This window comes from Chenopodium quinoa, unplaced genomic scaffold (genome assembly GCF_001683475.1).
Source record: "Chenopodium quinoa cultivar QQ74 unplaced genomic scaffold, ASM168347v1, whole genome shotgun sequence".
Lineage (NCBI taxonomy): Eukaryota > Viridiplantae > Streptophyta > Magnoliopsida > Caryophyllales > Amaranthaceae > Chenopodium > Chenopodium quinoa.
The window spans coordinates 1,732,176-1,759,714 of NW_018743942.1; the positions used below are offsets into that span (position 1 = coordinate 1,732,176).

The 27,539-nt window shown below is 36.2% G+C and overlaps 2 protein-coding genes across 2 annotated transcripts in view; both read right to left on the reverse strand.

The window, feature by feature from the left end:
- Positions 1-2,716, reverse strand: part of LOC110688845 — a 3,648-nt gene extending 932 nt beyond the window's left edge. The window contains exons 1-2 of the mRNA XM_021865603.1: positions 1,961-2,716; positions 1-797 (exon numbers count right to left, since the gene is read on the reverse strand). The exon at positions 1-797 is cut by the window's left edge and continues 932 nt beyond it. Coding sequence (XP_021721295.1) covers positions 1-786 — 786 coding nt within the window. The 5' untranslated portion in view covers positions 787-797; positions 1,961-2,716. The remainder of the gene's footprint in view (positions 798-1,960) is intronic.
- Positions 2,717-13,283: 10,567 nt separating this feature from the next.
- Positions 13,284-15,344, reverse strand: LOC110688846. Its single transcript, XM_021865604.1, has 2 exons — positions 15,098-15,344; positions 13,284-13,856 (listed from the first exon to the last, which is right to left on the reverse strand). The coding sequence occupies exon 2, from the start codon at positions 13,852-13,854 to the stop codon at positions 13,405-13,407; it is 450 nt and encodes a 149-aa protein (XP_021721296.1). The 5' UTR covers positions 13,855-13,856; positions 15,098-15,344; the 3' UTR covers positions 13,284-13,404.
- Positions 15,345-27,539: the final 12,195 nt, after the last annotated feature.

A 27,539-nucleotide genomic window follows, 5' to 3' on the forward strand; every position in this document is an offset into this window, starting at 1 on the left:
AGGATGACAAACACACTCTATAGCATGAATTAACTTTCTTCTAGGTCCAACAGCATGAACACCCATATCCTTTAGCTTCTTCATAGACAGATCTACCAACTGATATTTATTGACATTTTTTGCATGGAGAATTCTCTCAAATTGTTCCAGTCCAAGAGAATAAAGCCACTTGCCCAATCCACCCGCAATTATTATGTTTCTTTCGAGATTTGATGCCCGCATCTTCTTATTGAAATATTTGATGGTAATGGATGGTGTGCAGATAACAGATAGGTCTTGTTGCATGGTAGTTCTGACAAGCTTTGGAGAAGTTTTACGGAATTTCAGATAATTTTCCGTCTTTCCAGAGAAGGATATCGAAACACCTACTTGGTCCTCCGAAGCCAGTCTCCTCAAAACTGGCTTTCGTGAATTCAGAATTGCTACTGCATTATCTACAGGAGAATGAACTTTTGCACTAGATTGAGTATTTGATTTCGAAGACAAAGACAGTGATTCATCATTTCCCTCTATAAAATTTGCCTTCAGAGGCTTCTCCAACGGAAGCTCAGATGGATTATTAGTCATATTACAAGACAAACTTCCACGCAGCTGACCTTGTTCAAGATCAGGCACGGAAGATTGCTCAGTACTGGGAAGACGAGGTATTAGAATGTTAACTCTCTGTTTCTTAACAATAGTCCAACCATCCTCTCCACACAAACCCGAATCAACTGTAATATTTGAAGTATTTTCCATAGCATTATTTTTGAGTTCTCCCAAGTGCTTCCACTTTGATTCCAACATATCCTATGGAGCTGCATAATGATTTTTCACAATCAGACCAGTAGTTATTGATACGAACCACAAATTGTAGCATAGTTGCGCCAAATTCTACAATCAAGAGGCACCTAACTAACTATAGCTTGCAAAATTTAGCAGTGCCAGCAACATTATTAATCACAAGAATAACAAGCAGGAGTCATCTTTGTAAAAGATGGAAAACAAAAAACAAGCAAAGCAAACTATTAATAGTTATACACAAGTACACTACCCATGACTCCATGAGTGCATAAAGGAGGAGGCCGTCCCAATTAATCTCAGTGATAAACAAGTAGCGGTCTTGCCCATTTTTACCATGCCTCAATCAGTAAGTAGAAGCATGATTCTATTAGCAAAAGAGCCAAGTAAATAGAAGAAGAACTCAATATCATTGTATCTAGTCTTCAACATTGAATTTCAAAAAAAGCAGAAGCCTGACCACGACGATACAATGTAAACCAAGACTAAAATATCATGATGATATGTCTAGCGAACTAGAATTTGTTGTATACCCAACTAACCCAAGGTTAGTTTTTGCTCTTCATTTAATGATTAAATGAAAAACAATCATCAAAATGAGTACAAAATACCCGTGGGTGTATGATACACCCGGGTGTGTATAACAATCTCTCCTAGTGAACGAGCAGCTCCTACACTAGTATATTATCTTGATAAGTGATACGCTATTGCAGAAGCCCCTATTTGCAAATCAGCTACAACAACCAGAAAACAATCTAAACAAGAGGGTTTGACTCTTGAGTGTTTCGTGTTTTTGTCGTCAACATAATCAAAGGGGATACATTGCAAATGAATTGAAGTCGGGAAAACTTACCCGGCAAATTAAACTAACCAGTTTGGAATATATAATTATAAACCAAGAAAAATGATGTGATACACAATAATGATAATGATCCTGATTGAATCAACTACACGAGGCGACAAAAAGGAAGACTCAATAATCAATATACATTACGATAAGTCGATAAACAATTTATACTAGGGTTTAATCACATGTATACAAAAAATTCAAGAAAATGTTAATTGAATCGCAAATTGAGAATTACAAAATTAACTGAAAGGCATTATAAACTGAATGATGAATTTAGAAATAGAATGAATAGTTTGAGAATTAAAAGGAGAGTGAATTAAATAAATGAACCTGAGAGATGAAGAGACAACAATGGTGGAGCTTCAAGGTTGAGATATGAATATGATTGTAGGTAAACTTCAATGGTGATCTTCTGGATTTGATAGAGATAAAAAGAGGAATTTGTTGGGCGTAATTTGGATATCATATCTCACAAAGTATTTGCAATTTAGGCTTTGTGACTAGAGTAGGTTTTTTTTTTTATTTTTATTTTATTTTATTTATTTTATTTTTATTATTATTATTATTTTTACAAAATTGAGTGGATTTGTTGCTACTTGAGTAAATACTTTATGTAATTGAGAAACTTTGAAGACGGGATAAATGAAGGGACAATGATACACATGCATTCATTGTAGTATGTGGACCTTACATACAATACCAATGAGAGGCTGCCACATCAGCAAAAGCCAAAAAAAAAAGGAAAATAAAGGGGAAAACTTTCACCCTTAATGGCGCCTAAGGAGCTATGTAAGCGGGAAAATGGCTGGCGAAAATCTTGGCGCCTAATAGCATTAAATGCACAAATTTATTTGTTTTTTTTTTTCTGAAATTTTAATTAATTTATCAATGATATTATACCGGTGAAGATTAAAAGGACACCATAGAAGATAAACAGCACGCTGGAGAAGATGACAGAATCCATCACTGAGGGTTACTCCGATGAAGTAATTAGAATTTTCAATTCAAGACCATGTTCACTGGTCAAACAAATTCGATTTTATGTTAAACAATCCACCATGATCGATTTATTTATAACATTTCTTTAATTTAATTAAATCAATTTTACTGCACTTATCTCGTTTTTCCAGATTCAACAATTGACGGTGAACGATTAATTAAATTTCAGTATATGATATCTTTTTAGATAATGTCATTCATTTCTTGTATTAAGATTTCCATGAATTTCCAAACTGGATTCTAAACTTGAACGGGTAATTAATTTTCAGTCCTTGCAACTTTATATATATATATATATATATATATATATATATATATATATATATATATATATATATATATATATAACTATATATATATATAGTAACAATAACAATTGTTTAAGTAAAATCATTTAGTTCCATTAATCATGTACAAATTAAATTGTGTAAGATACTAATCAATTACTAATTAAATCAGTAAAAATATCCTATACCAGCCTTTATTATGAAAAAAAAATTAACTATTTATATTAGCGTAAACTAAGTATAAGTAAAATAATTAACTATTTATATATTAGCAATTTGCAGACAAACCCTGAAACCCCGAATACAAATGAACTTGTTAGATTATGTTATAATTACATAAATTAAAACTAATAAAACTGTTGTTGTTACTAAATAATCATGTCAAAAAGAAAATAATCTTAAACAACAACTATAATCGACATAGATATCCTTCAATATATAATAAAAATTATTAAAATAATAATAGTTATCCTTCCATATATGATAATAATAATAATTATTATTATTATAATATTAGAAGGTTACATAATTTGTATTTATAATTTTGGTAGAGAATAAAATATTAGAGTATACCACTGTAACTGAAATTGTCAATTGAATTATATAAATGATATCTTTTAAAAAATAAACTATTCAATCCCATTTATTTACAATACTAAGGGGATGTTCTCCGCAACGTATTTTAAATTTAGTTTAGTTCAATTCGGTTCCTAATTTACTTATCTCATAAAATAGTTCAGTTCAGTTTAATAAATCAGAACATATCCTTACAAAAATTCTATTCATTAACTGCATATGTATTTCGTATGCGACTTCCCAGGCAGGTGATAGTTATATAGTAACAGTAACAATTGTTTTAGAAAATCATATCATTTTATTGACCGTGTAAAAATTAAAACATCTTAGATACAACCTTTGTATTATTTATTTCATATTTAATTGCTAATTCATTTAGTAAATTTACCTATCCTGACCTGTATTATATACAAATTAACCACTAGTTTTCTAAACTTTAGTACATATGAATGAGAGGAAGAAGGAAGGGGGAGAAGTGAAAGGGGAGGGAGAAAGTAAGGTTACATTTTTTTCCTCTAAATCTTTCCAACATTGAAAGAATTTAGTTTATTAAAGAGGGAGGGGAAAATGAATCATTCAATTTTCCTTTTCTTCCCTTCTATCAAAACTCAACAGGTATCTAAAGAAAGGAGGATAATTCCTTCTGTTTTCTTCGCTTTCTTTTCTTCTATTCTCTCAATCCAAATAATGTGTTAGTGTCAAAACCCATGTTCATCGGACTCGGCTGAAATCCCGAAACGTCTGACACGGACACGGAATTTGTGTCAGATTTGGCTATTTGCACTCGGACACTTCAGAGCAGGGGATCTGTGTGAAATTTTCTTCGACTCCATTGAAACCAGAGAGTGAAAAGTAAAGAGGGGGAGGAGAGAGAGAAAGGAAGGAAGAGGAAATGAGTGGGGCTGTCAGAAGGGGGAGGGGGTAGGGTAATGGGTATAGGACAGATGTCATTTTTAATACCACTTGTTTTGCTTATGAATTTTTTACTACTAACTTTAACCAAAATTACTTTTTTGTGTTACATTACCCAATATTTACAGCAGTAAACAATTCATTTTAGAGAAAATACTAGAATAATTATAACAAGAAATAGTAATCATATAATTTTTATTACAAGAATATGATATAAAAATTTAATTTTTAAAACTTATGAGTATTAAAATATTTTGTAATGTATAATTTTTTGGAAAAATTATAAAATAACACCCAAAAATTGTCACGATTTTGATAATAACACCACTAAAAAAAGTTTTTATTATAACACCACAAAAAAAAACCCAAAAGTTTGGTTTCACCACCACTTAACTTTGTCATCCAAAAAAATCGTTAAGTGGGCCCCACACAACACGTGTCAATCAACTATTGAATAAAAAAATCAAAAAAGAAAAAAAAAAAAGAAAAACCCTATAATCCTAACCCAGCCACCATTACCACCACCGGCGCCGGTTTCCACCGCCGTTAACTCGACCCTACCACGGTCGGCACCCCAACCCACCCCCCATCGCTGACTTCCAGACGTTGCCGAACCACCCAAACTCCAACCCAAACCAGCCAGCCCCCATCATCGTCTCCTCGACCCAAATCCATCGCCAAACCACCCAAATCCAACCCTAACTAGCCCAGCCACCGTACTCCTCTACCAAACCCAACCAAAAATCGTCGCCGAAACCCCGACCCTCCCATACCCAAACCCACTAATCGCCCTACCCTCTCACCCTCACCTTGAACCAAATCGGGGCTGGTTATTTCGTGGGTACATTTGGGCTGATTTCGACAGTCAAGGTTGGTCGGTAGGTTGGTTTTGTGGGTCGAGGGTGGTCGGTTGGGATTGGGTGACGGCGGTGGAGGCTGGGTGGCGGTAGAAAACGACGGCGCCGATGGTGGCTGGGTATTTTAAGGGTTTTCCTTTTTTTTTTTAATTTTTTTAATTTATTTATTTTAATCGAATGCATAATTGACATGTGTACAATGTGGGGCCCATTAACGGGTTTTTAGATGAAAAAGTTAAGTGGTGGTGAAATCAAAATTTTTGGTTTTTTGGTGGTGTTATAATCTAAGTTTATTTATTTTTTTTTATTATTTTTTTTATGGTGTTATAATCAAAATCGTGATAATTTTGTAGTGTTATTTTCTAATTTTTCCTATTTTTTTTTTGCAAAAAATAAAAGTGTCGTGTCATCGCACCCGTGTCCAGATATAGGACAGAGTATCCGTGTCCTAAATTTTTTGAAATTGACGAATCGGACACTTGAACACGTGTCCGTGTCTGACACACGTACCTGTGTCCATGTAACATAGGTTAAAACTCTTCTACAAATCCTCAAGCATTTAATGTCATCTCAACAAGGGGGCACAATAGAAGTTAAAGATTACATATTTCCCTAATTCAACTACATTACATTTCAACTTGTGGTGCAGCATAGATTTGATGTTTACAAAAAGAAACAACCTACCTCAAATGCTACTTCAATGGAGGATTAAAATAACATAAGGCGCCTCAAGCGGGAGAAAGAGAGAGAGGAGAACATATAGATTTACGTATTTTTGGCAAGTATTTTCAACCCAAAGTTCGGCCCAACCTGACTTAAAAGACTGAATTTTAACATTCTACTTTGACCTGAACCCGGCCCGACCCAGCCTTTGATCACCTCAGTAGTGATCACAACAAGTTAAACCATAATTTAATTCTTTTAAATCGTGCATTGGTCATAAAATCGACCACCCTTCTGCAGTGCCACCAACTGCTCACTACTTGCGTAAGTCCTCTCCGAGGTCTGGCTTAGTCAGGGAAAGGAAACGCTCTCAGCAAACTCCTTTTATATGGTGTAGGTCTTATGATCAGTTACCCTTCTTTGGGTACGCAGGTTCATCTTGGTCACAAAAACGTCGAAAAATCAAGAACTTGAATTTGTATGGTAAAGGTGGCTACTCTTTTTTCCCATCTCTACACCCCCAAGTTCTGCCTACGGAAAAGTGCTTTTCTGATATTTCTGTGGCAGCAGACTTGGGGTTCCATGGTGCTTCTTCAAATGGTTTTTTTAATGCTGAATTTAACAAAGCAAATATGCCTCATTCTTACAGTAAAAGAAAGCGTACAGGGTGTCCTCGACACTTAAATACCAAAAGCGGGCTGCTTTGGATGCTTCTCCTGTTATGGGTTCTAGCTTTAATGGCATTGTGCGTTCTGCAAGTTCAGCTTCTGGTTTCTCAGGCAACCTTGGTGTGGCGGCTGGCCCTTCACAGTCCCCCAAGGTTTTATGAAGATTACGACTTGGAATTGTCGGGGACTAAATGACCAAACCTCTACTTAGCTTCCCTATGTTTTGTGGTTATTACACTCTTTTGCTCCTAACTTTCTTTTTCTTTGTGAAACTAAAGTTTCCGTTTCTGTAGTGACTAGCTTTCTTAGTACTTCTAGTCCTACTTCGGTTTTTAGGGTAGATTCGGTTGGTACTAGTGGTGGTTTAGCGGTTTTTGGTTATGGTTCGGATGATGTTTCTTGTGTTTTTTGTTGTTCCAATGTTGTACTCTGTAATATAAAACTTACTAATGGAAATAGTAAATGTGTGATGTTTGTTTATGGTGCTCATGTTCTCGAAGATAGACCTCAAGTCTGGGGTTTGATTTTAGATTTACTTGCTTTTGCTCCTAATTGTTTGATTATTGGAGATATAAATCAAATAGAGCATCACTATGATAGGTTTGGAGGGTCTAATATTATTAAGGGGTGGGATTCCTTTGTTGATTTTAGGATGAAATCGAGTTTACTTGCTATCCCCTTTAAAGGTCCTCCGTATACGTGGACGAATAATAGGGACGACGATCAACTTATTTTACAGCGTCTGGACCGGGCGTACATGACTTATGATTGGTTTCATAATTATCCAGAGAGTCGGTTACTCAATCAACCGATTATGATCTCTGATAATGCTGCTATTTTCTTTGACGATTCTATGTTTATCCAAGTTTCTAACCGTCCTTACCAACTGGACAACTGGTGTTTGGGTTATCAGGACATACATGACTTTGTCCTTACTACTTGGGAAAGGAATGTCCCAGGCTCGCCTATGTTCATTCTCTCTAAGAAGCTGCAACACGTCAAGTCTCTCATTAATTAGGAGATGGTGTCTTCATAATAAAAAGTTTTGGGGCATAGATTGGAAATTTTTTTCGAAGGATCTAGCTACGGAGGGAGAACTAGTCAAGTCACTGTCTGATGCCTCTCTCTACATGACCAATATAGTTTCTTCAAAAGATAGTATCTTATTGCAGCTGTAATTCTGGAAACAACGCTGTAAGAAAAACTGGATACTAAAAGGTGAGTGCCCATCGAAACTTTTTTTCTCAAAGGTTAAAAGTCGCCAAAAGAAGAATGAGATTAGTTCCTTATTTGACAACCAAGGAACTCTTCAGTATGGCCATACGGAAGTCCAGCGTGTGGTAGTGAATTCCCTAAAGGAAACTTTTCAATGTGATATTATGCCTCCTTATGATCCAGAAATTGACGTTGTTCTACGAGAATTAGATCTTCCACGGTTTAGTTCTTCTCAACTTGCAAACCTTGACCGTCCTTTCTCCGCTTCTGAGATTCGAAGTGCTATGTTTTCTTTAGGGAACAGTAAGTCCCCGGGTCCGGATGGAATTACAGTCGAATTTTTCAAAACTCACTGGGAGGTTGTGGGGGACTCGGTTGTTTTCGGCATTCAAAGTTTCTTCCAAACGGGGTTTCTTCTGAAAGAGTGGAATCAGTCCCTTCTTGTTATGATTCCTAAGATTGGTACCCCACCAGAGGTGGGCCATTTACGTCCTATCAGCCTTTGTAACACAGTGTACAAATGTGCTTCCAAGAGTAGGTATAAATCGAAATCTTTTTTCGTTCAAACTCCTTTTGATGCCTTTTTTGTTTAACCAACAGACAAATTTTTTTGTATTACTAGTTATAATAATAAAATAATACCTATCCTATTGATTTAATAAGTGATGATCCAATGGTTCTTACTCAAGGAATCTTTGTGCTTAGCTTTAGGGTTTTATTGAATCATCGTGGTTCTAGTATGAATCTAGGGTTCCATCGATTCATAGGGTCTTAACAAGAGAAATTCCTATCAATGATAAAAAAGTAAAAAAAGTCGCATTATAATTATATACAAATACAAAAATAACAAATGAAAGAAAAAAGGAAAAGAGAATATTCAAGAGGCCTGTAGTAACAATCAAGAGAAAGACGAATGCGCCGACTTGATATTTTGGCATTATGAACACAAAGAAGAACTTTTGGATTTGTATTCCTTCCTATCTTCCGAAAAAAGAAAACAGGGGATTAAGAAGTTTGCAACTTTCTTAGGAAGAACTTGCAATTTTTTCTCTAGACTCGAAATGGGAGCAATTTTGCAAAAGGATCTTCAAATTCTTTCTGGAGGACTCGAAATCCTTTCTTAGGAAGAACTTGCAATTTTGCAAAAGGATCTTCAAATTCTTTATGGAGGACTGCAAATCCTTTCATAGGAAGAACTTGTTCCAGTATCTTCCTCTCCTCATCTCAGATTCTCAGCATGCCTTTGTTCTAGGCCGAGTTATGACGGATAATATTTTGATGAGTCATGAGTTAATGGAGAAAATCAATTCCTCTAAAACGGGCACTAATTGGCTCGCCTCGATCAAAATGGATATGAGTAAGGCTTATGACAGAATTCACTGGAGCTTTCTTCTGCAAGTGTTAAAAGCCTATGGGTTTCCGGACCGTTGGTTACAGATGATCCAACAATGCCTTGCCACGGTTTCTTACAAATCCTTGATTAATGGCTCTACTTCGGATACCTTTAGACCACATTGTGGTCTTCGTCAGGGTGATCACATCTCCCCGTACCTTTTCCTGTTCTGCATGGATATTTTCTCTCGTATGCTGCACTTGGGACAAGACTTGAAGCTTTTTCAAGGAATCAAGTTGTCTAGAAGGAGCCCTATTATCTCACATTTATTCTTCGCGGATGACGCTCTCATCTTTTTTCGGGCTTCGTCTACAGCCTGTACTAATATCAGGCAGATTATTCAGAGGTTTACTAAGATATCAGGCGAAATACTAAACTTGTCCAAATCCTTGATTAAGTTTAGCCCAAATATCTGTACGTCTGCTCAGGAAGGCTTTAAATCTATTTTCCAAATGAAGCATGTTCAGATGTTCGATCATCATCTAGGAGCTCCAATTGACTTCGTCGGCAGAAAGAAAGATCACTTTCAGTTTATCATCGACAAAATTGCTGGCCGAATTCACTGTTTAAATGCTATACGCCTCTCTCAATCGCAAAAGTTAATTTTTATTAACTCTATCCTTATTGCTATGTCTTCCCATGTCCTCGTTTGTTATGAGGTCCCCGTCTCTATGACTGGGAAAATCGACTCCTTACTGTTGCGCTTCTTCTAGGCACATTCTGATACTAAAGGTATGCACTGGGTAAATAAGGATACCATGCACCTTCCTTGAGGCCTCGGTGGTTTGGCCATTCGCTGCTTGTCTTCCTTAAACAAGGCTTTGCTCATGAAACAAGTTTGGAGACTCTTTACTAACCCGCAGTTGCTAGTGTCTAAAGTTTTTAGTGCTCTAACGACCTTTCTTTCCAACAACCCTAATACTACGCCGCGTTTTTCTGGCCGACACTCTTATGGCCTCCGGGGTTTGCTCAGGGCGGAAACACTGTTGAATTCTGGTTGTAACTGGAAAACAGGTAATGGAAGGTCGACCCTAGCAGGGTCAGCTAAGTGGGTTAATGGTAGCATTCCGGAGTTCAAACCAGGAATCACTTTGCCAGATTCGGCTCCTTATACTGTCAGTTTTTTCGTCAATCTTCAGACCAAGGGCTGGGATACTACTAAAGTTCTTGATGCTTTTGTTCCTGCGGATGCTTCTACAATCCTGGCAATGGAGGCCCCTGATACGACTCAAGACGATTTTCGTTATTGGTCGGGTTCCTCTTCTGGAAAGTACTCGGTTAAAACTGGGTATGCTATGCTTCAACAACTATTTTCCCCTCCTTCTACACCTTCCGCTTCTGACTCTTTCTAGAAGGTTCTTTAGTCTCTCCCGTTGCAGCCTAAATGGAAGTTGTTCTTATGGAAACTGGTACACCGTGCTCTTGCGGTCAAGGTGGAACTCAATCATAGAGGAGTTCCGATCCTAGACGTGTGCTGTGACCTCTGCCGTACAGAACCGGAGGATTTACAACACCTATTCAGAATGTGCTTTTCTGCACGTTTGGTTTGGAGGGGTGGATGCCTCGGCATTCGCTCAGAATTTATTGGAGACCTTTCTCTCTCAGATTGGATCCAAGATTATATCCGACTTTTTATCAGTCAGGATGGTCTTTCTAGTACTCGCTTATGTACCTTTGTCGGTACGTTGTGGAGCATGTGGTTATGTCGTAATTCCAGAATTTTTAGGGATTCTGCTGTGACTCGGCCTTTTCAGGCTTTGTTTCAGGAGGTCATGGATAGTCATTCAATCTTTGTCAATTCAGATGGCCCTACTAGTACCCCTACTACTGTGGCGACGGATGGGGGAGCCTCTTCCCCGCCTGGGTCTTATATGGATCAGCTTGGCCTGACTCCCCAGGGGAGTGCTTTACTTTCTCTTCAAATCGATGGCTCTTGGTTCAAGGATTCTCGACGAGCTGGAATGGGTTGGTGCTTGGATAACGAGGACCCGCTGGATGATCGGATCATTGGAGGTAGTAACTTCGGGGTTTGTTCCTCTGCTTTACATGCGGAGGCGTTGGCTTGCATGTATGGGCTGCAGTGGGCGTTTGATCGAGGATTTAGGTCTATTGCGGTTTTTTCTAATTCCTTTCATCTGGTCACCCTGCTTCGTGAGAAAGGGCAGGGTAATATCGCTTACATTTGGCTCATTCGGAGAATTTTACACCTCGCGTCAAGGTTCTGAGTCTGCACTATCCATAAGGCGGATCGCTAGCGCGTCAACAGAGCTCATCTAATCGCAGGAGAAGCGGCGGTTAACTCTATTTGCTTTAGTATTAGTATGTAATTTGCTGTTTGTATCCTTTGTCAAAAAAAAATAAAAAAATCGTAAAGGCGTTGGCCAAACATCCAACATTATTAATAGGTATAACTAATTTTTTAATCAAATTTCTAACCTTTTAAAAGTCAACAACCCAATTACCGTTCCTTATGAACAATGACACACTTCTTTACTCTAGTCTCTTGCTCTGTATTTCAATATTTTTCTCTTTTTTTTTTTTTTGAAAAATAATCTTTGTAGTTCGTACACTTCTTTTTCTTGTTTCATGACTTCCCTCCTATTGACGTCTCTCACACAACTCTCCAGATTATGTTGAAGCTTAAAGTTTTGATGATTATTGACTTAAACTCAAGCAAACTTAACTAAAGATTTATTTTAGTGTTTGACTAAGAACAGGTGAAGTAGACCTTGGTGGTGGAAAAGTAACCTTAACTAAGAAGAACGTGAAGAAGAAGTCTTTAAGAAGGTTAATCAAGATAAAAGAAGAGTTCCCTAACAGGAACTTAGTTCTCTAACAAGAACTATTTAAGTTCCTTAACAGGAACGTTCCCTAACAGGAACTTGAAGACAGCAGGAACTTGGTCCTGGTCTGCGTGAAGCCCAAGCAATTCTCGAGTGCAGAATAAAATGGCACAACAACTTATTTAGTTAAGATTTTATCTTCTAGATCGGTTGTTAAATATATTAAGTAGGGTTTGCACGTAACCTATTAGAAGCGTGACAAGTTGCTTGACAAATCTAAGTAAACAGAAAAGATAAAAGATAGATTTTAAGTAAAGATTTTCTAGTTGATTTTATTTCTCAAAATTCATTTAACAAAAAGATATTATTCTTTTTGTTAAATCGTGTTTTGAGATTTGTTAATTTAACCCTACTTGCTATATGAGCTAGACTCGTATAAATAGTGGAGATCTCACTTCATAGTTTTCTGTGAGTTTATGCTTGAAGAAATCATTCGTGCTTAATTGTGTAAGTTTGCCAAGCTTATTATTTGTCATATTAGTTTCGGATTTCGTGCATAACTTGCCTAGCATATCCTAGGGTCATATATTTTGTATAGGTTGGGTTCTTGGGTGAGTGTGTAATTTATACTTTGCATACAGAGTGCTAACTTCTAGTGTGAGGCTGTGAGTGTACTTTGGGAATACGAGTGAATCTAAGTTTGGGACTTAGATTGGGTAGGATAAGGTCCTACTGTGTAGCAAGTTCGTTGTGAAACTTGTGAGTAAAGGTCTGTTTATAATAGGTTGTAATTTGATATTGCCCTATTTTAGTGGAGTAATTTGGTTTTGGAAATCCCTTAGAAAGGGTCGAGGTTTTACTTCCAATTAGGCCCTGGAAGGTTTCCTCGTAAAGTTTGTGTGCATTTGCAAGTTCCTTTATAGTTTAATTATTTTCCGCAAAAAGTAGTAATAGGAACTTACCTACAATTCACCCCCTCTTATAGTGTTCGTCTCAACTAACAGATTATGCTCCCATTCTCTCTCCTCACTCTCTCTGTGTATTTTTCCCTTGTTGCTGATAGTTACCGGTAAGTTTTGGTTTGAATTTTCAAGGCTCAGTCTGATCTTGAGTAAAATTTCCTCAACTAAACTAGCAAGATCAGACCAGACCTGGCTTAAAACTTACAAACCTTACAATAAAATTATCTTGATACCGACCTTAGTTTGAGAGATAGATATAGTCCCTCCCTTCCAACTTACTTGCCCAAAGCCAATTTTACATGATTTTATGCAAATGAAATTGTAGAGAGAAATATGGGTGGGCAAGTGGGTAACAGTATGCACAATTCTACATTCATGGCAGCCAATACAACTCAATACAAGGATGTAACAACAATTCACTTCCATTTCCCATACATACATGGTTAAAGTTCAACATAGTTAGCTTCTGCCACTTCGATCCTTCTCTATTTGATCTCTCTGTTTCTCAGCAAGCTTGTCGAGAGCAGCTTGAACAGCATCTCTTCCACCAATCAATAACCGAGTTATTACTTCATGATCTTTCTCAAACTGAGCCTCTTCAAATTCTTTACGAGCATTTTCTCTAAGAATATCTCGCCACAACACCCCTCTAGAGTCAGGCCACATGAAGAACCGTGTGGCACGGAGTATATCTCTGTAGAGACCCAATGCCTCTCGTCGAGTGCTGGTGAGTCGTTGACGGGTTAAGAGCTCATTTTCATCATCGTCATATGATGGTTTCTCTTTCACCAAATGCCGGTCAATCAGCTCCTCTATAGTGTCTGGACCATTATGTAATCTCCGCCAAAAGGTTGCTCTTCGGGCAAGTTGTGCCGTGATAAGATGGTGCTTTTGCAAGTGAATGATCATACCTATACATCTAAAAGTTAGTGAAAAGATTCTAGCGTATTCAGTAAGAATGATTTTATGTACTCCGGACTAGACTACTAGATAAACACAACCTTGGAAAATCAAATTTCCATGTTATGAACCCTTGAAGGCAAATGAGTCAACAAAGCAAACCAAATTCTCCAACTGCTATCAACCACGAGACCCAGGATTATGGAAATAGTATACTTATGCAGCGCAAAGCTGCCTGAACTAGGTCTGATCACCTTATCGAGTTGCCAAAATCCATAACACACAGAAACAAAGCACTACCACTACTTATGTAGGAAGATCAAATTTCCATGTTCTGAACCATTGAAGGCAAATAATGAAGGGAGAATACGGAATTCAAACGCGTTTTAGCAGTTACAGAATTTGTATACTCCAACATATGCAGTGCAGAGCTGCCTGAACTAGGTCTGATCACCTTATCGAGTTGCCAAAATCCATAACACACAGAAACAAAGCACTACCACTACTTATGTAGGAAGATCAAATTTCCATGTTCTGAACCATTGAAGGCAAATAATGAAGGGAGAATACGGAATTCAAACGCGTTTTAGCAGTTACAGAATTTGTATACTCCAACATATGCAGTGCAGAGCTGCCTGAACTAGGTCTGATCGCCTTATTGAGTCGCCGAAATCCATATCACAAAGAAACAAAGCATTACCAGTTTACCACTACTTAGTAGTAGTACAACACTAATTACCAAATCAAATGGAGGAAACATAGCAAAACCTTAAGAACATGATTTCTTCCAAGCCGAATACAACAGACACAAACAGATACCCCCCAACATTCAAAATTGATGGTATTCAATTTCATAGTTCAATCCTAAGATTAGCAATTATGAAATTTGATTCAATTATCAAATCATGCTCGAAAAATCACATAATTTTTGGGAGAAAAGGCACATTTGATTCAGTTATTATCAAAACAATCAACAATTTCATAGTTCAATCCTAACATTAAAGGGTTCGTTCTGCAACAAAATTTGATTCAATTATTAGATCAGTAATTGTAGGGAGAAAAAGCAGATTTAATTCAATTAGCAAATTAGGCTCGTAAGTTTCTTCTATCGTTAGTAATTAGAACCAATAGTTCAAATGTTCAAACCTTAAATTTACTATTCTGACAATTAAATAAAGTTAAATTAGATCAAAGATATAAACCCTAGATTGTGAAATTGACAGGATCATTACAAAAAGAAACAACAAATTACCTCAGAAGCTGCTTCAATGGAGGATACAAGTGTTAGAAGGCGCCTCAATAGAGAACGTCAAGTGCGCTTCAATGGAGAATTGAGAGAGAGTCGTTCGTCCGGTTTTTTTTTTTCCTTATTGATTTGGCAATTAGAGCAATTCAATGGGTTGGAGCCCCATTAGACGCTCGGACCTGCTCCAGTTATGAATGGGTCAGATCCGTCCAATAAATAAATGGGGCGGGTTTTAATACAGTCGTCTAACTATGGCTCTTTAACATGATGAGTTAAGGCTTATGAAGTAAATACAGATGTAGTTATTATAACATTACAAATTAAAAAGACTGTCTGCGGCCTTGATCAGGTTCGGGTGGAGGTTAAGCCAATAAGCCGTGTGATAGGAGGCATGTATATTGGAGAAAGAAGGAACTGATTTACACTCACAAACTCTCAGGATGCCTAGAAATGCGAAATGTTGCATCCCTAAATAGAGCACTTTTGGCAAAGCAAGCACAGAGACTCCACCAACACCCAATTCTCCTAACAAGCAGAGTCTTTACAGCTAAGTATGGAGCATCACCGGTTACAATTGGCTATAAAGAAGGAAAGCTGAAACCAGGGGCTTCCTGGTCATCCTAAAGCTTGTGAGTAGTATATCCACCTTGAAACCATTAATTCGCCTTACTATAGGCGATGGCTCACACATCAGCATTCGAGGTGATACATGGATAGGGGATGGTCTGTAAAGGTTAAGGATCCACTACAGCCTGAGTTAGCAAGCATTTCAAAGGTGAATGACCTGATGCATGAGGATTGCACGTGGAACGTTCATCTAATCAAATAGATATTTGAGTTTAAAGATGCACAAAAAATTATGGCCATCCACATCTCTCAAGATGAGTAGGAAGAGGACTATGAGTGGATGCTCATTCCCTCAGCAGTTTACTCGGTGGGAACTGGGTACAAGATGCAGGAGAAAAGGGTAAGGATATCATCAGAGCTCAGACTTTTGAAAGTACTAAGAAGCAAGCTCTTCCCAAGATGGAAATTTTTCATGTGGAAATTGATGCATAATGCAACAAAAACGGCAGAAAATCTAAGGAAAAGAGGAATTCTTGTGGCACCACAATGTGCTTTATGTGGAGACTGTCAAGAATCCTAGGAGCATCTCTTCAGAGATTGTGCCATCACCTTAAGAATTTGGGCGACTTCATCTTTGAGCCTACACATAAAGCCTTTTGGAAGACATCCTTTATAGGATTGGATCCTTAACATTTCTAAGGAGAAACAGAGGGAAGCAGGGATTAGGAGTGATGGAATTCATGGCTACTTTGTGGTCTGTGTGGCTGCACAAGAACCAAACCAGACCAAATTCCACTCAGCTAGATCTGAATGGCATCTTACAGTGGATAAAATCCACTACTAATACAATTGACAATCATAATAGTAAGAAGGAGCCCTCGAAATGCTGGACTTGGAGAACAGGTTGCCTTACTTCACCAACGTTAATGCAGATTCAAGTATACACCTACTGGAAGAAAAAAGACAAGATGAAGCAACCTATAGCAGCATTAGGTTGGTACATACAAATAGGTGATGATTTTTATAGCTCAGGGACAGAGAGAATATTAGCGTTGAGTGTCCTACAAGCTGAGTGCGGAGTAGTGGAGGCCGAACTACAAGCAACTTTAGAGAAGAATAACCAAGTAATTGTTAGAACAGGTAATCAAGAAGTGATATGACTAATGCAACATCCTGAGCAAGCACCAGCAAATATCAAACCTATTACTTAGGAGATCATTAGACTAGCCTCAATGTTTTCCTTTTGGCTCTGTATTAAGGTAGCTAGAGAACAGGTGGAAAAACCCACAAACTAGAAACTAATGCTACTAATATCTAATTGTTTTATCTGCCGCGAAAAAAAAAGTTCATGATATACTGGTTTAATGGATAACATGTTAAAATGGGTCGATATCTTCGTGTTTTCCCAGATGTTGGAAAGATTTCCAGTTATTAATAATTTGGGTTAAAGGTTAAACGTTCATGGTTTGTAAATAAGTAAGGTATAATAGGTTATGATTAGTTTGATGTTTGGTATGGGTCATATATGGTTCAACAAATTTCAAGTTGGGCTGGTTTGGTTTTAGGTTGAATTAAATCTGATCAATTTTAGATTCCTTATTAATGCCTGACTCTAATTTATTTGATTCTTGCATAGTCGAGTTAGTGGGAAATTGACAAATTGATAATACTAGTATACATAGTAGTACCATATAAAGATGAGACTGAGTCGACTGACCGAAGGCATTACACGACTTAGCATGAAAAAACATAGCACGACATGACATAATACATAAATGTATTGTTGGATTGTGAGTTGCCTAATTTAGGAGAAGCACAATATCACAATACAAACCAACACAACGCAACATACTAAAATTAGCAATCGGCTTAGGAATGCAATCCCGACATGATGACACATGGGCTTGTATTGTGTAGGCCAAGTTTTTAAAAATTTGTCCATGACAAGTAGATTTACCTTAAGAGAGTCTATGGCAATCCCAAAGCACATGGCTCGACATGCCCCACACGGCTAGGGGTGAGCAAAAATTCCGGGTACCCGGAATTGGAATTGGAACCGGTTAGGAACCGGTGGGTCCGGAGCCGGAATTGGACTCGGTGGTTCCAATTGTGGGTAATAAATTAAGGAACCGGTTGCAACCAGTTCCAATTCCAATTCTTGATTTTTTGGACCCGGAACCAGTTGGGTACCCGGTTAACTAACATATGCTACACTAAATAAGTTTTTTTAATATAAAATTATGTTAAATGTATCTAGTTAGTAAAATAAAAAAATATTTTTAATACCTAACATAAATAAAATATCTTAATGTACGTATAAATAAAAGTGTTAAACGCTAAAAATGAAAACAAATCCAAATAAGTATCATAATTTATATTATATTTTAATAATTATTTACATAAGTGGGTACCAGGAACCAGAACCTGTACCCGGTGGTTCCAATTCCAAGTCCTAAATTTTAAGACCGGTTAAACCAATTCCAATTCCGGTTCCGAATTTTAGGACCCGATTTCAACCAATTCCGGATCCGAGTCCTAAAATTTTTACTGGGTACCCGGTTTGCTCACCCCTACACACGGCCGCACTCATCTTTAATATGAGTACGGAGTACAGCCATGTTGCACCTCGAACCCGCTAGAACCAACCAATGCCATCTTTAGTTTGTAGGATACGTATCCACTGATGTGATAAGACGATCAGTTCAATGCTTATGTTGATTTAATTCTCCCAATTTATTAAAAAAATCACAAAAATTAAAATAGAGCAAAACAATGGTGTTTTCATTGTGGTTCTCTCATCTACACTCATCTTCCATAACCATCTTTACACACCTTCGATCATCCCAGCTTCAGAACTACAGCACCCCTTCAACTGCTGCTTCTGAAGTTATCTCTTCCAAAGGAAAAAAAACCCCATTTTTATGGTGGTCTTCTTACTTAGTCCCCATTTCATCTGCTTCACCTTTTCTTCAATTTCAATTTAATCCCTCTTTTTCTAACTCTTTCGATTCCGATTCTCGGTGAGTTTCTCATCTTTTCTTTTTGCTAAAATTTTCAATTTTTAATATAATTTCCAGAGTAATAACTATGTTTGATTCTTTGTTTTTTGTGGGGTATCACCGCTATGTTACTAACTATTTATTTAACTTCATTAGGTGTGAATGTGTGATACTTAAGATTGTTTTATTAGACCAGTCATGCAAAATTTATATAAGATGGTTATATTTAAGTTTTTTTTCGTTCAATGTATTTAGTTTCATGCTGGGTTAATTGTGTTATGTTTACTTTAATGTGTCTGTCCTTTCAATCGGTATTGTATGTGTAATGAATAGTATTGTGAAGGCCCTGTGCGATTAAAAATAAATTAGGTCCTTTTTCAATTTATAGTATAAAATTAATTAATTAGATGCAACTTTTCAACAATCACAATTGCTCCCGCCGAAAAAAATAAAAATAAAAAAATATTATAATAATAATAATAATAATAATAATAATAATAATAATAATAATAATAATAATAATAATAATATGACGGTTCAGCGCGTATTTGACGAGGCTTTTCTATCTTCCTTGGAGCGTATTGTTACTACTTTGGGGTCCAGGTGTGGCGATTGGCAGTGGCGGCTTGCCACCTTACCATTTGCGTTTGGCGGGCTTGGTGCTTATTCTGCAGGTGATGTTCGTCATTATGTTTTTCATGCTTCTCGGTTGAGTATGCTGGGTTGCAAACGAATCTTCTGCGTCGTACTGGTATTGTCGGTCTTGGTCAAGATTTTGAGGATGCGTTGAGTCTGTTTAATGAAACAGTGGAGTCTAACATTTTAGGTAATCCTTGTGAGGTCGTTGTCCCTAAACTCATGAAGAAATTGGCATATATATATTTCACAAAGGTTACCGCTTCTGCAGAATCCACCTTTTCTTTATCTCCTTGTCAATCGGCTTTGTGGAAGTCGCAACAGGGAGATCACACCTCTACTTGGTTTCGGTCAGTCCCTATTTCTGGGTTGGGTCATACAATGAACTGATGTGTCTATTTTATATAGTATTTTACCCCCGTCCCTTGGTCATAATTGGTAGTGTTTTTGGCTCTTTAGAGCCACTTTTATTACTAATTGGTGTTTTCTAGTATTTTCGTAGATTTGGTTGACTTTTGCAGGGATTTATGATTTTGGAGTATTTTCCCGAGATATTTTGGAGCCATCGCGAACATTGGAGAAGCACGACCAAATTTTATAGCCCAGGGCCGGTTAGAGCCATCGAACCGGTGATTAAGGGCTCGGTATAGGTGATACCGGGACATTTGGACCGAGTATTTTAGACCGGAAGAGGAAACCCATATTGGCCCGAAGAATTGGAGCCCAATCGTAGTCCAAATAGTGGCCCAAGTGAGCCGCCCAGCCAAAGAGGCTGCCGCCCGGAGGCGCGCCCGGTGACGCGCCCCGGCCGGGCGCGAGATTGGTATTATAGAGTAAAAAGGCGCGCCCGATCGGACGGTGCCTCGCCCGATCGGGCGCGTGTATTTATTAGGAGACGATTAGCGTCGTTTTAGTTTGTTTTAGTTTAGGATTTGTACGGAGTATAAATACTCCTCCGTAATACGATTTTAGAATCTCTCTCTTTCCTTTTACTCTTTCTTTACTCTCTTAATTGTTTGTTTAGATTCTCTCCCTCTTAAACCTTTGTTCTTAATCTACTCTTAATTTCAGATTTATTTTGGTAACGATTTCTCTTCTCTTAATCTTAGTTGTTTATTTTATTCCTTTAATCATGCCTTACTTTATTGCTTTGATTAGTTTAGTTTCTATTATGTGTGAGTAGTTTAATTCTAGGGTTTATGGGGATCCATAAATAATATGAAGAGGTAATTTATTGTTGTTAATTATCAATGCTAGATTAATTTCCTATTGATTGATTTAATGCTCTGTGACTAGATTAGGCCTGATCTTTTATGCATGAGTTTGACAATATTGATTCGAGATTCGACAGATGAGAATTTATGTTTAGGTCTAGTTTCAATAGGCAGGTTAATTTATAAATGGTTAAGTCGAGATTCGAGAGATGAGATTTAATACTGGTAGATTAATTCTGTGATTGTAATATGTAGCGAAAGCCCTTTATGATCTGGTTAATTGATGCATTGATGATTGACTATTATTGATCTTTGATATTGCATGATAATTTCTTATTGAATTGTTTTAACGCTTTACAATTATGGCTTGTAAAAGTATAGCAATATTGAATTGATGAATCGAGCTGATGTTAATTTGATATTAAAGGCTATTTTCAATAGAAACTTAGATCTAGTAAATTGCGAGATCCTGTTAAATCTATGTTGATTAATAAATTGCGATAGCCTATTAGTCATGTTATTTATGCAATGTCAATGATTGATTATTATGTTTTACCCTGGAGTATTATTTATTGGTGAACCTATGCCCTAGATCCTATTATATATTGTTTTCTCCCTATTCTCAATCTTCGTAGTTAGTTTATTATTCAAATATTAATATTGGTTACTTTATAATTTAGATTACATTAGTTAATTAGGAATAAAAAGACTCGTTTTTCTATGGATTCGACCCTACTTCCCTATCTACATTAGTTAAAGGATTTAGAAATTACTTTAGATTATGGGATACGACTCTACCCTGTCAAAATTTGGCGCCGTTGCCGGGGAAACAGTTTTATTTTTATTTCTGATTATTTTTGTAGTCTAGGTTATTTCTTTTTGTATTAGAGAACGTTAGTTCTCTGAGGCAAATCTCATATTTGCTTCTAGTTTTTGTTTATGCCCAAGTGTTTTAGATCAGGGTACATCCCATTCGATCCTGAGATCGAACGTTCCTTCCATAGACAGAAAAATCTCTACAAGCAAATCCTGGCGGATTCTGGTGATAATAATAATCACCGAGACCCTCCAACTGGTTCTAGCGGTTCAGAGGTATCATCAGATCCAGAATCAGAGATGACGGCTCCAAAGAAGCTTGGTGATTACTCACAACCAAAGCTTACAGATTTTCCACATCTCACCCCTACTCCGACTCTTGATGGGGTTCAATTCGAAATTAAACCTCAATTTATAACGATGATAGAGAGGAAGCAATTTAGTGGAGCTAAGGGTGAAGACCCGAATCTTCACATTGCCAACTATTGTCAATATTGTAACACCATCAGGCAAGCCGGGGTCACTCAAGACCAAATAAGGGAGATTCTCTTTCCCTTTTCTTTAACTGGAAAAGCTAAATTGTGGTTTAATGGCTTAAAAAGAACTGCACTTGGTATAACCGATGTGTGTTGTGCTACCGGTTGGGTATTCCACTGTTCTCTGTCTCAACGTCGTGCTCTGCTTGCTCTCGGGTCTACACGGGGGATATTTTCGGCAACCACACGGTGTCGTTTGCTGGTATTGTAGGTATTAAACATCGGCATAATGTTGTTCGAGATACACTTGTTGATATTTGCTACAAATTTGGGATTTCAGCAAGAAAGGAGGTTGACATAAGGTTGTCTGGAGGGAATGACGGGGTTCTTAGACCTGCCGATGTGTTACTTTATTCGTGGGATTGTGGTCGTGATGTATGTGTCGACTTCACAGGGTCTTCTCCTTTGACACGGACAGGGCTATCTGACTTTTTTCCTGGATGGGTTGTTGCTGATGCGGCTCATCGAAAGCGGGTTAAGTATGAAGCTCGTTGTCGGGCCATTGGCTATGGTTTCATTCCCTTTTTCTTTTCTTTGCTTGGGGAATTAGAGAAAGAGGTTGTTGCGTTGCTGAAGCGTAATCAGAGGTTCTCGACGACGTAAGACATTGGGGCTCGTGCTGCAGCTCATATCTTAACTTGGGTAGGCTTTGCTATAGCTAGAGGAGTGGGGGCCGAGATTGTATCTCGCCTTCCCACCAATTTATTGTAAATTGATTGACTTTGTAGGTTTTTTGATATAATAATAATAATAATAATAATAATAATAATAATAATAATAATAATAATAATAATAATAATAATAATAATAATAATAATAATAATAATAATAATAATAATAATAAAAGCTAGCAAATTGTGGATGATTAATTTGATTAAGTAAAGGTTGATACCCAAAAAATAAGATCAAACCCCCTATTTTTTTTTCTTACCAGTCTAGCAAATAGGATTATGTATTTTTTTTCTTTAGATTTCCTTATATATAATTTTTGATGATTTCTGTTGCTGATAAATATTTACAGCTTGAGGTTACAAAAAAATGAGGCTGACATTACTCGAACACAAGTTGTTTTAAACATGCTAAAGTACTTGACCATTGAGCTACACTCCAATATTTTCAAAATATATATAACACCAGTGGAAAAAAAGGTCATTCGTAACGGGCAAAAACTGCCCATACGTAATGGGCAGCGGTCGTTACGTATGCAGCCGTTACAGATGGCCTTTGTTATTTGTAACGGGCACCAGAAATGCCCGATACAAATAACCCATTATTTGTAAAAGGCACGTTGTTGCCATTACAAATAACGACTTATTAAATTTAAATAAGTACTTATTTGTAACGAGTAACAAAAGTGCCCGTTATAAATAAGTACTTATTTGTAACGAGCAACACTAATGCTCGTTACGAATAAGTTGTTATTTGTAGCTGATATTTCTCCCGCCCGTTACAAATAGTATGTAAATTAATTTTTTTTTATTAAATTTCAGCAACATTTATTTATATTTATAATTAATATATATTAATTAGAACCAATTATAATAAATATGTTCCTCTACATACATGTAAATACATGTAAATAAACAATTATACCGAACAAACATTCGTAGAAATTAATAAGACATAATAATATAAAAATATAAATTATACATTACAAGTAAAAACTTTTATAAGTTTATCCAATACATAACAACACTAATAATATTACATAGTTCTACTTAATAATTATGCATTCAATAAATATTTAGGTCTAAAGTATTGCGCCCATTATTCTCAAACCACATTCAACTCCCAACATCATAAGGGGCTTTTCTTGGACAAAAATCCTTCAAAAAAAAAAGAAAAAAAAACAGATGAATGAGGTTACAAAATAATAACAATCATCAGAATAAATGTTTTCTTTCCCATATTTCATATTAAAGAAATACAACCTTATTTTTTTTATCTTTCATGTGTTGGTTCAAATAATAGAAATAAAACTCATTACATCCATAATTAACTTATATTTTGGTTTCTATGAATTGAAATCAATGAAATATGACCATTTACTCACTTTTGGGAGCATTTAGAGCCAAAAAGGCTTTAAAATTGCCTAAGGGACTTCTATCTTTCCCATCTTTCATGTGTTGGTCCAAATTATAGAAATTAAACTCATAACAACCATAATTAACTTATATTTTGGTTTCTATGAATTGAAATCAATTAAATATGACCATTTACTCACTTTTGGGAACATTTAGTGCCAAAAAAGGATTCAAAATTGCCAAAAAAAGCTACTAACCTCCTCTAAGACACCTTTTCACTATAAGTGAGAAGTAACAATCTCATACATATATCTCATAATGTAGTAGCCACACACAACACCTCCTTGTTGTTGAGCGTACTAGCATATTGTAGACACCCATTTGTGTCTCCCCAAAACCAAACCCGGCGATGAGTACCTTTCACGTCGAATCATAATCGAATGAAGTGAAAGTATGGAAAGTCTAGCATTGCGGATAGTTTTAATTTATGTTCTCTTCTCTCTATTTTTGAAAACCTATTTTAAGAAAACATCCAATCCAGTTTGGTTGATCCATGATATGGGTCCAATAGTAGTGTAGTTGGATAGGGATTGAAAAGAGCTTTCAGACGATATATTATAAGCCCAATTCCGATTAATATTGAGGAAGTTATGGCCAAATTACTAAACTGGGCCTGGTTTGAGTCTTATATGCGGCCCAATGATCTAGATAAGGGTCTAATATAGATTTATCATTCCTAATGTAATTAGCAATGGTTTTAGTCTTCTAGATTCTTCTAGAAGGTTCTTTTCATTCCTAATTCAATTAGCATTGATAAATTGACTTTTGTTGACTTTATAGAGTTTTAATCAGAATAAAAGAATGTTTTTGAGGAAAATACGATTTTATCCTCCTGTACGGTTAATTTCTATCTGATTTTAGAAAACGCGTCAATAATTTAATTAGTGCCAAACGGCAGCATTAGCGCCTGGCGCTAATGTCAGCGTCTGGCGCAAACCTCGTTTTTGCGCGTCAGAACTCTGTTTCGATTTTTTATCTTTTTGGCTTATTTTCTCTATAAATAGCCTTCTAAAAACTCTGTTTTGAGTCACCAAATCTCATCAAGAAATTCTTGATTATTCTCTCTCTCTTTTCTAAACTAGCTTTTTCTCAAATACAAAATTTCGAACTCACAAGACTTAGATACACCTAGCCATATTCGAAGTTGCCTTCGCCCTAGACGTGAAAGGTTTTATTTCTGAGGGTTTGGTCCCAAATCTCTCTTTCAATTATTATTTAATTGTTGTTTGATTATTATTTTCCTTGAAGTTACTAACGTGTGTATTTTGTTATTAGAAAGAGGTACGAGGCATCCAAGTAAGTATTTTAATGGTTTTTATTGATGTTATTATCATGCTTAGGTTGTTATTATGATTCCTAGTGTCATGTTAGGAAGTTTTCCTTAATTTGATGCTTAGGGTGACAACAATAAATTCCTAGTATCATGTCTAGGGTAACTTTAATATCAAGTATGATTAAAAAGAATGATGCCTTTTATTTTCTTCCTAATATTTATGATCGTTAGTATCATGTTAGGGCTATATATTTGATTTTTGATGTTTAGTAACATGCTAGGGTTTGTTATTAATCTTGTTAGTATCATGCCTAAGATCTTGCTATTATTATTATGTTTTAACATGATTATGTTAATTATGATTAATTTTACTATTTTAATTATGATTATAATTGTTATAATTTATGATCATGATTATTATAATTATTATTATGATGATTATTATTATTTGTGATGATTATTATGTTGCTTGATATTATATTTTATTGTTATTGCTTGATCACGCCTTTTATGCATGTTTAAAGGGAATTGGTATTTGTAATCACGATTAATAAGATAATTAATAATCTTGTTTAGGGTTAATTTGATTATAATTCAAGTGATCGCCAATAATAGATTTATTTGTGCATTAATGTTCAACCAACATAGATAAACAGGTTTAGGGTTAAACATATTGATTGTATGTCAGTCAGAAAGCGCACATGAATACGATCAGAATAAAGTAGAGGCCTATTATTACGGCAGGTTCAATCTCTTTTAGATTGGATTTGTACCTTCATCCCCGAACTATCAGTCATGGTTTCAGACCTATTGGAGTTAACGATCTCCTGGATCGTTAAGGGGTGTAACCTTCAACCTGTGAACGGTTTAAAAGTTCCTAAAACTTGTTGGCGACCCTTTTGCTCTATCTTCTTCCCTTTTGGACGCCACCGTACTTTAGTGTATGACCACAGTGGGGTTCAAGCTAGGGGTTAATGCTTGAAATTTATTCCCTACACTCCTCTTAGAAATTCACGTACATCGGTAGCGGTTACCCAAATCTGTTTGTCGCTGTCAAAATTAAACATTGAGGCCTTTAAAAGTACCGATGTTGTATCATACTTTTCATCATCAGAACTCATTAACAAATACAACAAATCACATCCCTCGCCAAAAGTCTCAAAAATTTTATTATCAAGTCGTTGGAATTTTGTATCTTTGATGGAAGATTGCGTTGATTTAATGCCACAACTATTGTCCCTTTCTTTGCTTTGGCTAGACCTAGGCTTCTTTTTGGGCGATGGTGAAACCTTTTCCTGCTCAAGACACAAATTTTTTGTAACGGACATTGATTTTGCTAGTTACAAATGATGTTATTGTTACGGGCTGTAGGGAATATTTCAAGCATTATCCCTAGCTTGAACCCCACTGTGATCATACACTAAAGTACGGTGGCATCCAAAGGGAAGGAAGATAGAGCAAAAGAGTCGCCAACAAGTTTTAGGAACTTGTAAACTGTTCATGAGGTGAAAGTTACACCCTTTAACGATCCATGAGATCGTCAACTCCAATAAGTCTGGAACCATGACTGGTAGTTCGGGGATGAAGGTACAAATCCAATCTAAAAGATATTGAACATGCCTTAATAATAGGCCTCTACTTTATTCTGATCGTATTCATGTGCGCTTTCTGACTAACATGCAATCAATAGGATTAACCCTAAACCCGTTTATCTATGTTGGTTGAATATTAATGCACAAATAAAACTATTATTGGTGATCACTTGAATTATAATCAAATTAACCCTAAACAAGATTATTAATTATCTTATTAAGCGTGATTACAAGTACAAATTCCCTTTAAACATGCAATAAAAGGTGATCAAGCAATAACAATAATAAGCATCAAGCAACATAATAATCATGAATAAAAATAATCATCATGATAATCATGAATAATCAATAATAATCATAATAATCATAAATTATAATTATAATCATGTTAAAGCATAATAAACATAGCAAGATCCTGGCACGATACTAACAAGATTAATAACAAACCCTAGCATGTCACTAAGCAATAAAAATCAAATCTTTAACCCTAACATGATACTAACAATCATAAATATTAGGAAGAGAATAAAAGGTATTATAGCAATCATATTTAATATTAAAAAATATCCTAGACATGATACTAGGAATATAATAATAACAATATAAACATGATATCTACATCATAAATCAATTAATCAATTAAAGTACTTACTTGGATGCCTCGTACCTCTTTCTAATAACAAAATACACACGTTAGTAACTTCAAGGAAAATAATAATCAAAGCAATTAA